At 33.4% G+C, this 14,551-nt stretch overlaps 1 protein-coding gene and 2 pseudogenes across 1 annotated transcript; 2 read left to right on the top strand and 1 right to left on the bottom strand.

Annotated features, from left to right (window-relative positions):
• Positions 284–1,209, top strand: Olr1003-ps (olfactory receptor pseudogene 1003; annotated as a pseudogene).
• Or6c69b (olfactory receptor family 6 subfamily C member 69B) lies at positions 10,202–11,140 on the top strand. Its single transcript, NM_001001371.1, has one exon. The coding sequence runs from the start codon at positions 10,202–10,204 to the stop codon at positions 11,138–11,140; it is 939 nt and encodes a 312-aa protein (NP_001001371.1).
• An 881-nt stretch (positions 11,141–12,021) lies between these two features.
• On the bottom strand, positions 12,022–12,662 carry Rps8-ps4 (ribosomal protein S8, pseudogene 4; annotated as a pseudogene).
• Between the last annotated feature and the right edge of the window lie 1,889 nt (positions 12,663–14,551).

Below are 14,551 nucleotides of genomic sequence, written 5' to 3'. Positions count from 1 at the left end.
AAACACTCATAATACTGAAGTGTTTCAAATGATTTACATGCCTCCACTAATTGGAACAGGTGTTGACTCAAATCTGCACATGAAAAGAATACAAGTACTCATCAGTCAAGTAATGTGCTTGAGAAAATGTTTGTGGGAAGAATTTGAATTCACTGTTTAAAATATCCATGCATTGATTAAAGTTATTAATACTAATTTACTATGGCCAAGAAAGAAGAAATATGCTTTTCTAGATGTAATTTTAGTTTAATATCTTCTACAGATTTGCTAGAACAAAGCAGAAATGAAGAACCAATCAGGGAAGATAGTGTTCATTTTGCTTTGTCTGACAGATGACCCTCAGCTATAAATTCCGATTTTCCTGTTTCTGTTTTTTAATTACATCTTAAGCATGATGGAGAACTTAATGATTATCTTTCTCACCCCTCCTTATCCCCATCTAAAGAATCCAATGTATTTCTTCTTCCAGAATTTTTCTCTTTTTATAAATTGCATTCACCACAGTGTGCATTCCCAGGTTCCTGATAAGCATTCTCTCAGGAGACAGAACAATTTCCTACAACGCTTCTGCAGCTCAATTATTCTTGTTTTTCTTACTAGGAAATACAGAGTTTTACCTTCTTGCTGCCGTGTCCTATGACCACTATGTTGCCATCTGCAGACTACTGCATTACCCCATCATCATGAATAGCAAAGTGTGCCACCTACTTGTCCTCAGCTCCTGGGGAACTGTGTTCTTAATTATCTTCCCTGCTTTGCTCTTGGGACTCCAACTCAATTTCTGTGCCTCAAAATCAATAGACTACTTTCTGTGTGATACTTCTCTGCTGCAGCTGTCTTGAGTTATTGAGTTATTCGATTTTGTGTAGTGTTCATGACACTTGTCATCACCTTGGCCTTAGTGATTCTCTCCTACACACTCACCATAAAAAAATCATACTAAAGTTCCCTTATACTCAATAGAGGACAAAGGCCTTTTCTACCTACTCTTCACATGTGGTTGTTGTCTCCATTACTTATTTGGGTTGTATCTTCATGTACATGAAAACATCAACCAAGGAGATGGTGTCTTTAAATAAAGGTGTAGCTGTACTCAACACTTTTGTGGTCCTTTTGCTAAACAGTTTCATTTACACCCTAAGGATCCAGCAGGCAAAGGATGCTTTCAGACATGTACTTTTTAGATTTTTGTTCTCTACAAAACAGTGAGAAAAGGTTTAGACATAAATAACATGCTGTTGGAATACCAATGGGAAAATGGACAGCAATTCTTAATTGCATTAGTTGTGATGTGACCCATTTGACTCATTGAGGATTTAAGTCAAATTAAGTTTTTTTCCCTAGATGCTTACAACATCTATAATTTTAGTACATCTCCTTAAGTACAGAATGTGACTACCTTCTCAAAACCAGAATCTTAAGCTCTATGTATATGGATAAATTCTCTTCATATAGCTTTTTATGTTTCAATCAACTGAACCTTGCTAGATTTGAAAGAATTAATTGGGGTACTTTGAACATTGTAAATGGCAGAGCAAAGCTAATTATCCACCATCCCAAGGGTACCCAGGGATGGACTAATGATGCCAGTTACATGTATGGCAGAGGATGGCCTTGCCAGGTATCAAGGGGAGGAGAGACCCTTAGTCCTATCAGGGTTCCATGCCCCAGTGTAGGGGAATATCAGGGGAGGGAGGAGGGAGGGAGTGTGTAAGTGGATGGGAGACCACCCTCCTCAAAACAGAAGGAAGGTGAGTGGGATATCGGGTTTCTCTTGTAAAAGCATGTTAGTGGAGGAAACATAATTTGGTTAATTAATTAAATAATATATTGCCTTAAGATAATTCAACACAATAATTTGTTGATAATTGGTATTTTGGAGTATGGTTTCTAAATTTTAAAGGAGATGTTCACAGAAAAGAGATATTTTTCCATTTATTATTAATTTGCATCCGGATTTGGAGAAATTTCTATCTCTTAAGCACAATTTTGTAATTAAAATGCTATTATCAATTCTTCCTGTGTCAGTTTTTATATATAATATATATCTTAAAACACTAATATACAGTCATTTTAATTCAATGTATAGGCACATATTCTTACCCATGTTATTAAATGGTACTATAGTAAATTGTTCCCACTGGCTATTATAGTGACTGTGTGCTACTATCCATATAAATCTGGAAATCTTGGGTGTCTGTAATTAGTCTCACCTTTTTGAATTCAAAAATTTAAATACCTCAGCTTTCTGTATTCTTCAGTTTGCATGTTTCCATTCCCTATACTTCTCCATGCATCTGCTCTGATTTTGTAGCAGTGTAGCTACTATGCTCTTCTCACGGCCAACTTTCCTATCTTTACCTCAATAACTGTTAATTTCATTTCTTGAACAATCAATCTAGAAGAATGAATCATCACATCAATGTGTATAAGTTAGAAAAAGAGAATAAACTTCCTGTAAGTCTCTATTTTCTAAAATGTTTTTATAGAAAAATTAAGTAGAACATCTGCTTGATAACCAATAATTAATGATGAACAACTGGATCATCATATTTTGGAAATTAAACTGGCCAGGCCAATTCTTTTGGCCAATAATCCACAAATTTGTCTTAATGAGTAAGAATGAAACTATTTAGGTGTATAGTCAACATTCTGCTGTTCATCTTAGTACACATATCAGATGGAAATTCATACTCTGTTCACATACTTTTCTTCTGGTTCCAAACTCAAATTATGTCCCCACCAGTAGGGACCCAGTTATTCAGGGTCCCAAAGAGGCTTTCTACCTGTGGGCCAAATGGGGGTGAAGAGAAGAAGGAGACCAAGCAAAAGTTCTGTTGTCAAGGTCTTGTTTATTGGGGTGAACGTTACAGCTTTTAAGGCTTTCAGGTAGGGGGAGTGTCCTTTGTGAAACACAGAGGAGGGGGAGTGTCCTTTGTGAAACACAGAGGAGGGGGAGATGAGGATATAGGCAGTGATAGCTGGATACAAAGAGGTCAGGTGGTAGACACCGGGTGTTGACTCAGGAGATAACTGGTATCTGCTCAAGCTGAGTCATCCCTTGAATGTTATCTTCCTGTGCCGTAAATTCATGGGAGAGGCCTCTGTCCAACAACCTTAAGACTTATGTCAGTCATCTTAGGGGTGAATATCTGTGGCCAAACAGCCCTGAGTCACCTAGCCACTTTGAGCCATGCAGTCAAAAAGCGGCTAGGCCCAAATCCAATATGGCTCCTTACAAAACTCTTGTAAGAATAATAAAGGAAGCTAAAGTCTGAGAGCTGCTGGGAGAATATTTAAGGAACTAATATGAAGTTGCGACCCTGCCTTGTACAGAGAAATGTTAAAAGAAATTGATAACAGTTTTTAATCTTGTCTTAAAGATATTTATCTAGTAAACATTGCACTCATATTCACTGTTTTCAAACTCTTATTAAAGTCAACTACAGCTCTCAAATTATGCCATCATTTTATCTTCCAATGGCCTTTCCTAACAGCAGTCTCAATCTATCACTCCACTTTCACATTTTGTATAAATCATTTCATTGACTGTTAATTAGAAACAAAGGACTCATAAGAAAAGGACTCTCAAAGGCAGTGTCCCAGTTTTTCCTCTGTTTTAAAACACAAGTAGGAAAGCCAAATTAATGTTTACCTGGTAATTACTTGCTCAGAAATGGGTCTTTGACAATTAGCAAAGCAATATGTAGACAGAACAGTTTGAATGTGTCTGTTGTCTTTTGAAAAATGAAACAGAAAGAAAAACAGAACAAAACAAAAAATATTTCAGAAATGGCAAGTCTTGGCTTCTGTCACTTCTCTACTCAGAGCTGGAGACAGGCTGTAACAAACAAGATATATTTGGCATTATCCTGTTTAACAATCCCATATTATAATGGTCTTTTTGAAATTCATGGTCATTTGAATGTATAGGCTCTAATATCCATAATGTTCTTCCAGATATTGCAGATGCTCTGGTGAGAAATGTTGTCTAACAGGGTAGTGTCAGCTTTTCTTTGGAAAAGTTTTAGGATAAAGTCCATCTAGCTTAGAACCAGAACAAAAGAAACACATCTTGAAATAAGATCAATTTATTTTCCATGTGAAATAAGATCAGTACTCTAGGATTATCTGAAATAAACTAATTTTCCCTAACAAATCACAGATCTTTGACATAGAAATTCCCCATGCACTCATGTGTTCATTCACGCACCCCGACTTTTGGAAATAGAGTCGTAAATTTTGCTTTGTATTGAAGTAAAAAATTTAAAATTGCTTCTTGGCAATTAATTTTTTTGATTGATTTTATAATTAGATGTATATAATTTAATATTTAGTAAAAGAAATATGCTATTTCAATACAGAATTTTGATTTAGACAATTTTCAGTATTTGGAGTGTCAGAAAATTTTTCTTCCATTCCTTTCTCACCACCGCATATATTAGCCAAATTTACTTACCACTGAAATTTAACATTCAAGTATGAACAAATTAAACTAGTCTCTCTGTACTAGGACCAAGGAGACATGACACTCTGGAAATGTTTTGCTTTTCCTTTGAGATTTCATAAATGACTATTAATTTGTTTACTAAGGTACTGTATAGTTAAGCTCTTTTTCTGGGTGCATAATTATAAATGATAAAAATATCCAACTGATGGTTATTCTCTCATTGACCTTAATAATACTCTAATTGTCTAGAATATTAAAATTCCCATAGATGAAGCTCTCAGGAGAAATCAAAGTAGAACTCCAGATAATAGGGCTAAAATTTTAATAGCTTGAAATTTATTTAATAACAATGCTTTACATAATGCTTATTATACTAAATGAATGAAGATATTCTTCTTTGTTTTAAAAAAATTATCTAAAATTCAGTCAATTAAAATGCAATACAAAAATCCAGTCTCATTTAAATAATATACATGTTTGAAAGTATATAAATTTGAATATTTTTAAGTGATCATCAACTACCATCTAAGAACTACATATACCATGAGATAACTCTTCAAAAGTAATAAAAATATATAACTACAAAAATTAAATTAGATAATTCATAACTAGCATATAAGCCTCATTATAAATATGCTCTTTACATGCTTCAGGAAGAACCAAATGTTTACATCTATACATAAATGTCTTCATAGCAATTAGAAGACATTTGAGTCATCAGTGTCAAAATCCCTATATTAATATCACCACCCAAAATGAGCTTGGTGAGTGATAGAGAAAGACACATAGAGTTGAACTTTGGCATTCATACTTATGGTTGTCTACTAATGTACCCAGACAACACACACACACACACACACACACACACACACACACACACACACACACACACAGAGAGAGAGAGAGAGAGAGAGAGAGAGAGAGAGAGACAGAGACAGAGACAGAGACAGAGACAGAGACAGACAGACAGAGAGACAGACAGACAGAGAGACAGAGACAGAGGCACCCAGAGACAGACAGAGACACAGAGACAGACAGAGACATAGACAGAAACAGAAATCCTTAACATGAAATTTGTGAAAGATGAGTCCTACATGATGATACCTACAGAAACATGATATAATTTAGATGAATTATATAATTAAAACCTCAACATGCATAGTAGAAATTAGTTAGCTATTTCCTTTGAAGACAAAAGGTAATAAAGAAATATAAAGGTAAGTAATAAGCATTAGGTCATAGGGATGACAAAGTGGCAAAAATCAAAGCTTAAATCAAGGAATAATACAAACATAGAATCTTTAATTTCATTTTGGTTTAAATGTGATTTTTAATGAATTATAGGTATACATTTCCATTACAAGATGTTTATTTTATATACCTGTGTGCCATTTAACATAAGAACATAAGACAGTTAACCTAAAAATGATGGTTCTGAGTAGACAGTGAACTATTCTCCCACTTGCTAATACATATTGATAGCTTACAACTATAATCACTTTCTATTGTATGTGTAATAAATCAAGAGTGTGAGTTTAAGATTCAAAATATTAATAAGTAATTGATATATTTACTAGCAAAATGAAAAAATATGCAGAATCATGCATGAATTATAACTATATGTTAATTAATTAAAATAGGGAAAGTTAAAATAAGATACACCTCATGTTCCCATTTCTATGAAGTTTCAGAATAGAGAAAGAGTACACACAAAAAAGAACAGTTCTGTCACTGTTAGTGTTTTCCTAGAGGACTTTATACAGTTATAGAACCAGAAATTAATGTGAATGATATGTTCAGCTCTGTATAATGTCAGCAGGTGGACAATTCTTTTAATCAGATACATGAACCACAAGTAAGAGAGGCCAGTGGATCTAGTTGTAAGATGCTCCTCAACTCATCTTCCTTGGTACTAGTGAAGAGAAAATGAAGTGAGAGACTCAACACAAATATACTGAAAATGAAAGGTACTATTCCAGAACATGCATGTATCCTTTCAGTGAAAACAGAAATCAGTCTGGTATACCTTTGGGTGGAAAGTTGAACATAAACAATCTTTTCCTGCTTGAGAAGGTCCTATGACACTCGTGTGACAGAAACTTTATTCTTCAATGCATATGTATTAAGAGGTGGGACTGCAAAATGGGCTTGGATCATTGAAGTGAATTAATCAGTTTTTCAAAGGAGAGGGTAAATTCTCACAACTTTATCCCTCTACTTGAGCTCTTTTCCTCTTGATTTCTGCCACTAGCTAAAGAACAATTAGACTCTTGTTATGGGACCACTAGGTTTGGGATTGGGCTACTGGCCTTTAGAAACATCTGTTTAAGGAAAATCAGTTGCTTTATAAATTACTTGATCTTCAGTAAAGGTACCAAAAGGAGCCCAACTTTACTTAAGTTTCAGAAAATTAATAGTTTTTATTTAATTTGTTTTTTCAAATGCCTGAACATTTACTAGGGTAATGTGCTTTGGGGTTGTTGGAGGATTCGTTTATAGTAATCTTTGAAGGAGCAACATTTAAACACATATTTGGGTGTGGGGAAGACATTTGGATAACATAAAAACTCATATTTTCTTGGGAACTGTTGATGTGGATCTCAAAATCTCCTGAGAATATCTATTCCCTCTTGACCACTTCACTTAGGCAACAAGTTCAGGAAAACACTCAAAGACCGTGAATAATTCACTTTGTGGCCATGTCAGAAATGAGTAGGACATGACTGAAACTATATGAGTAAGTAACTATAATTCTGAAATAAATTAGGCAATTAAGATTACCCTCACAGTGAGAGAAACAAGCCATAGTCTCTGGTTTAGTTACGTGGATTCAGTGAGAAGAGGGACTGTGCTCAAGTCAGCCTTATGGTAAAATATTTAAATATGAAGAATCAGATCATCCTGTTCAAGTGTGACTTGACATACATTCCTTTAAGGAATATTCTTAAGTGTCAAGTACATATCTGTATTTTAAAAATTTTTGATGAACTTGTTTTGAATTTAAACAGATGAAAATAAGTAATGTTGGTCAAATTAAAATACAGCAATTCCTGCTATGTCTACTGTAATTTGTAATTTTTTAGGCATCATATTTTTATTCAACATTTTGAATCTTACACAAGAGGAAAAGAGGATGAAAGTAGACTATGGACTAACGATAATTTAAAATAAAAGACTTTTGTATGTTAACTTGATATTCACGATTGCTAATATAGTTAGATAAAGTTTCATTCATACATTCAAGTTCTAGTGCAAATTTTATTTTGACATAGTATGCCCAGAAATAGTTGATCAATGAAAGTGTTTAGCTATTGTTGGTGTCATGAGGCTATTTGTTTAAGTCTGGAAACTCTGTAAGTGATATCTTTACAATCATCTGAATATGAAAAGAATGTACTACAGAAATAACATTTCCTTTCTCTTGTTATTGTAGATGCATAAACTCTATTTCTTGTCCCAAAGGACATGATTGAGTCACATTTCTTCTGTTTAGGCATTCCTGGAGTATCTTTTCTTAATCTTACACCCACAATAAAGTCTAGTACATTTTTCTTGAAACATGACTAATATTATTGTAATGTAGGTTTAATTTCTTCTCAAATATCTATTTTATTTTTATATTAGTATAAAATATTTCATTTTTAGTATTAATACATATTTTAGAGATGGTAAGTGATCATCTTGATAGACTTAGAAAGTAAGTATTGTCAGATATTGTCATGATCTATTGAAAAATTAACTTATTTACATGTTTGATCATGAAGACTCCCCAAAAAATTTGTCTCTAGAACTATCATTACTTTTAATTCTCAACTTCAGTATGTTTCCTGTGAGTAAATTAAGAAATTAAATTTCTTCCAGGTAATGGGTAACTTTTATAATTTATAATAAAATAAAATAAAAAATAAAAAGTTGAAACAAGTAGTAATATATTGGGTTTTAATCAAACAAAGAGAAGGAAGTGAGACCAAGAGGTTGTACAAGGAACAGAGACACCATTGTTCCTATACTCAAGAATTCTATAAAAAAATACTGCAGTTAAAGTCATAATATAAATATAAGATGATAACATGGTACATACACATTCAGGCCATAAGCTTGCTACTTGAGTCTCTGTGAGTAACTGTACATATTGATTTAAAGAACCTTCTTCTGCTTTCTCCTTTTCCACTGTTCCTTATACTTTTTATCACTACCTCCTTGAAGTTCCCTTAGCTCTTCCAGGATCATTTTGATGCAGACATCTCATTTAGGTTTCAGTGTTCAAAGGTCTCTCACTCTGTCCATAAAGTCTGGCTCTGAATCTCTGTGTTTGTTCCCATCTGTTGCAGGAGGAAGTTTTTCTGATGATGGCTGGGGAAGGCATTAACCTGTTTCCTTGGCCAGTCACAATTTTGTTTCTTAATATCACTGTCAAAATATCCTACATATTTATCTACTTGTCAATATGACCTCTGCAGGTATGTGCACACTCTTTCCATGAGAAACATCAGACCTGGGACTTTGTACAGGATACTGTAGGACTGCAATACTGATCTATGCCCTCGGTTCTTTAACCTCTTTTTTATTTGAATGGGGGGCCAGAGATTTTACATATTTCTTAAAACTTATGTTGTCCTACTCAGTGATTTTGAAACTCAGATCCTGCTTTTCAGATCACACATATATTAAAATCATTGGTTGTTAAAATATTTAGTCTAAGAAGGAAAATGTTAAAGAACTAGCAACTGGTGGAGAAAATTTCCATATTTGTTTCTCTTACTTAATAATTCAGATTCACTGACATTTTTCTTTAAGCTCATGATTATCTCTAAAAATCTGTATCTCAATATATTTCCATATGGCTTTGTCTTGATATTCTCTGCCTCCAAAATAAAATAAATCCCATAGTTCTATGTTTACATTTTTGGTGTTTTTTCACTCCAATATTAATTTATAACACTTGTTGTGTTATCAATACTTCCACACCAGAAGACAACTACAATGGTATATTTTCCACAGTGGATTTACCAGACTATTTCTAATGACTTGGTATTAGAATGGAGAGTGCTTAGAATATAGGATAATAATGAAAATTAAAGCAGTTGAAATATATTGAAAGTGCAAGGAAATCAATTCCTAGGCTTCATTTAGACTTCTGATATAAGACAACAGTAATGAAAGTATTAATTTGAATGATATTGTTCTACAAAATTGGTTACAGTAATGATAGTATTTTATATTAAGATAAAAAGATGGTATGTGTGTGTATCTGTGTGTGTGTGTGTGTGTGTGTGTGTGCGTGTGTGTGTGAGTGTTTATGTGTGGGGGATCAAAAAGGAAGAGAAGGGAGAGCTGAAAATACATTTCACGTGAATTTGAATGTATATGCAAACTTTTAATATTTTATTCAAACAAAATTAACAAAACAAAATAACATCTCAATTTTAAGGTTTAAGCATGGAAACAAGTATTTCTCAGTTCCTTTAATTTCACCATGTGAATTCATATAAGATATAAACAAATAATATCATAACTTATCCAAAATTGGTATTGTAAATTAATAACTTTAATAATGCCTAGATACTATGAAACTATACAAACTATTTTTCCAGTATAACCATAGTTAGAGATGTTGCTGTGTCTGAAAATGGGCTTTTGCAATTTTTATGGTTCTTCAACATGACCTATCACTAGTACAGTTCTGTAATAATAACCTCTTCCCCACCACCTCTCTCTTCCATTAGGCTATCTAACAGTCAGAAAATCACAATGAAGAACCACACAAGGGTGACATTTTTCATCATAGCGGGTTTGACTGATGACCCACAGTGGAAAGCTGTGTTATTTATCTTCCTGCTTCTTACCTATCTGCTCAGCATCACTGGCAATCTGACCATCATCACTCTCACCCTCGTGGATGCTCACCTGAAGACACCCATGTATTTTTTCCTTCGGAATTTTTCCTTCTTAGAGATTTCCTACACTACTACATGCATACCCAAATTGCTTGTTATTATGGCAACTGGAAACAAAACTATTTCTTATGGTAATTGTTTGACTCAAGTGTTTTTTGCTTTCCTATTTGGAGCATCAGAATTTTATTTGTTGGCAGCCATGTCCTATGACAGATATGTGGCAATCTGCAAGCCCCTGCATTACATGACCATCATGAACAATAAAGTCTGTGTGCAGCTGATCCTAAGTTGTTGGCTTGCTGGGTTTTTTGTCATCTTTCCACCACTCCTGTTAGGCTTGAATCTTGACTTCTGTGCTTCCAACATTGTTGATCATTTCTATTGTGACACCACTCCACTCCTGCAGCTTTCCTGCACAGACACGCAGTTCCTAGAGACAATGGGATTTGTCTCAGCTCTAGTGACACTCTTACTCACATTGGTAATGGTGATTATATCCTACACCTACATTGCCAGGACGATTCTAAAGATCCCTTCCACCGGCCAGAGGAAGAAGGCTTTCTCTACATGCTCTTCTCACATGATTGTGATATCCCTCTCATATGGCAGTTGCATCTTCATGTATCTTAAACCATCAGTCAAGCAGAGAGTATCTATTTCCAAGGGAATTTCTGTGCTCAATACCTCAGTGGCTCCACTTCTGAATCCTTTTATCTATACCTTGAGGAATCAGCAAGTGAAAAATGCATTCATTAATACAGTGCACAGGATTGCATCTTTCTTAAGGAAATGAGTTTTATATGAAAAAAATGAGGAAATGAGGTTAATATCATATTGGCAGAGTTTTGGAGAGGATTTTCCCATTTTTACTTTTGTTCTTCTTTTCACAAATTATTATTTCAAGCTACATTTTCATTGAAAAATTTTAATGAAAGGAAGAATATTTTCTATTTTCTTAGAGATATTTAAATTACCCATGCTTTTAATAATATAGAGGGAGTTAAATATACATTTTCAATGTCTTTTCTATCTTCTAGGATCCAGGTTATAACTTGCAGCATGATAAAATAATAGAATCACTTCACAGCATGCAGAAAGCAAGCAAAATTCAGTTTTAAGTTCTAGTTAAAATAAAAAAAGGTCTTATATCAAATTACATTTGAACCAAATTATAATGCAAAATTCATTATATTTTCATATATTTATTACCATGAACAAGCAAGGTAAAATAATATTAACTTTGATTTTATCAGTTTTATATATATTTTACTTAAATTATGAAAATATTATTAAAGGTTTTTCCACCACTTTTGATGCTCATGTATAGACAAAGTTCTGTGAAGTTGTCTAACATACAATGGAAAATAATCACTCATTTTCTTGCTTTTAATATTTTTATTTCATTATTATGATTTTACTCATTCACTTTACAACTTGCTCACTGCACCCTCCTAGTCACCTGGTCATCACTCTTATAATCCCTCTCACATCCTTCTTCCTTTTCTCTTCTGAGCAGGTGGGGAAACTCTCAGTATTCCTTTACCCTGGCCCATCACTCATTTTCTTTATGGGTGAAGTTCCTTTTATATTTTACAAGTATATTTTTTATCTTTTTAGCTTTGTTTTTACATACAGGACAGGAACACCTTTATGATGTGAGCAATGAAAGATGGTTTACTTGCCTTTCCAGACTTTGATTTTCAGCAGAAAGTACTCAAACTCCTTGCCTCCAAGCATATGGCATCTGTTCTGCCACTCTGGCCTGTTCTTGAGACAGTACAGATGAGAAGCTTGTCCTGCTCGAACTGCTCCTCTAGAAGTCTGCTGATTTTGGCATTCTTTTTCCTTTTGACCTATTTCTTTTGATTTTTCTTTGATCAGTTTTTGTTTGTTTGATTGACTGATTGTTTCTTTAAAAATCTCTTTCCCCTCAAGAGTCAGTTTTGCTCCCTCTTGTGACCCAGGGGCAGTGCTTAGTGGGACTGTTGGTATAGTGTACTGTCTATAAGCACAATTCAGTTCTTCGCCAGGGTCTTGGTGTAGACAACATCATTATTGGATGCATTGTAGACAACATCAATGATCCTTGTTTTGCAGGTACAACACTCAAAGCCCCAGGAAAATTTCCCCACATTCAACTTCAGGGTATGGTACTTCTTATTGCCTCCTCGAACTTGGACTGTGTGTAGGCAGTGAGGGCCAATCTTAGGGTTGGCGGCAGGCCAAATTAGTCCATATTTCTGCTTCTTGTGGTTGGGTTTTCTCTGCCTCAAAAGAGCAGATTTTATCTGTTTAAGACGAAATATATTAAGCATATTTGTGTACCATGAGACAGCAAGTAAGTGACTGTGAGTATATATTTATATATGTGTGTGATGTATGTATGCATGTATGCGTGCATTTATGTGCATTTTTATTTTCCAAAAACTTCCAAATACTCTGTGTTTGATGTAAGATATCCTTTATCCTGTCTGGAAAGTATTTTTGGTGGTTTACTAAATATGAACAATGCTTAGGCAGCCTAGTATGAGAATACATGTATGTAGCTAATGACATTTATGGAAGGCACAGTCTTACAGCAATCCCTTTTTCATCTGACACTTAACAAACATCACTCTCTTCTGCAAGAAACCTTGAGGCTTAGACACCGCAGTTCTGCTATAGATGTATCTACTGGGATTGGGCACCAAAATTCCCAATTTTCATCTGCTATACTTTTCTTTAAATATTTCTGCATATCAAAATTCTGTTCCCTTAAAAATATCAAATATAATGATCTGTAAATGTATTCATAAGTCCGACCAACATGACTAACTAAACCTGACATGAATAAGGAAAATACCACTAGACATGCTAACAATGGGGTGAAAATGTTCATGTTTTCACCACTAAACAAAAAACAGCAGCAACTAAGTAACATTTAGGTATGGAGAAATGATCTTCCATGGGGAAAGTCACAGCAATTTGTTAGCCAATTTCAAATGATCAGTCATGAAAAATATTATATAATATATGTCTTAAGGAATACATGTTTTAATGTATATATGTATATTATATATTTATATATGAATATGTACATGATGTATATGTATATGATGTATATTTAAAGAATTAGAGGCCATAACTTAAAAAGAGCAAGGCAGCTATTTGGAAATGTATGGGGGGAGAAAAGAGAAAGTATAATTGATGTGATTATATTATAGTTTCCAACAAAATTTAAATATAAAAGGATAATGATAACTGTACGTATTTATTAGTTTTATCCATTTTAAATAAAAAAAGAATTATAACACTCACCCCGTTCCCTTGATCCCTCTAAATCCTCCCATTTCTTTTTTGACTTTCAAGTTTAGAGACTGTTTATTTTATTATTATTATTATTATTATTATTATTATTATTATCGTTATTACATATATATATGAGCATAATTATATAAATACCTGCATTGCTTATCAATTTTGTATACTAGACATATCTTTAATGAACCTTAACAGAATGGCACACATATCAATATCCCAGTATGCAGATTTACATCCCATTAGTGAAACAAAGGCATTTTAAGATTTTAATCTTTTTACAAGATTTTTCTGTTATACGTTAAAGGCTTTTGGAGGCTCAAAATTAAATTTCTGTATCCTAATAAGAATCTTTAAACAATGAATAATAAGCTGTATTTTTACATATGTTATATTTTTATCTTTTTAATAAGTATATATAACTTCTCAACATAGTATTTTAACCAATGCTTTAAATCTTTGGATCTTTTTTGAGCTTTAAAATATTTTTAATTTTAGAAAATGGTGAAATGACTTATCATTTTAAAACTGGGAACTTTAATGCAAACCTAACTCTATAGAAAAAGCAGAGATCTATGATTAGTATTTAGAGGGTATTTAGATAAACAGTTAACATGTAAATTCCACTTTACGCTTACCTTGGATTCCTTAGAATGTTTTATATTACATTACAAACTGTCCTAATTTTAATTTTAAGAATCTACTGGCAATTTATGATCATCAGCTTTATTTTTCTGAATTATGTGTAAATCACATGATAATGAGAGTTAAGATTGTAGATAACAATTAACTAATGATAAAAGAGGCCATGACTTTAAAAAGGCAAGGATGGGTATATAGAAGAGTTTGGATGGAGAAAGAGAATGGAGAAGTGATTTTATTATATTATAATATTTAAACAAAAATA

Source organism: Rattus norvegicus, chromosome 7 (genome assembly GCF_036323735.1).
Source record: "Rattus norvegicus strain BN/NHsdMcwi chromosome 7, GRCr8, whole genome shotgun sequence".
Lineage (NCBI taxonomy): Eukaryota > Metazoa > Chordata > Mammalia > Rodentia > Muridae > Rattus > Rattus norvegicus.
Note: the sequence above shows the minus strand (reverse complement) of the source record. Positions and strands in the feature narration are given on the sequence as shown.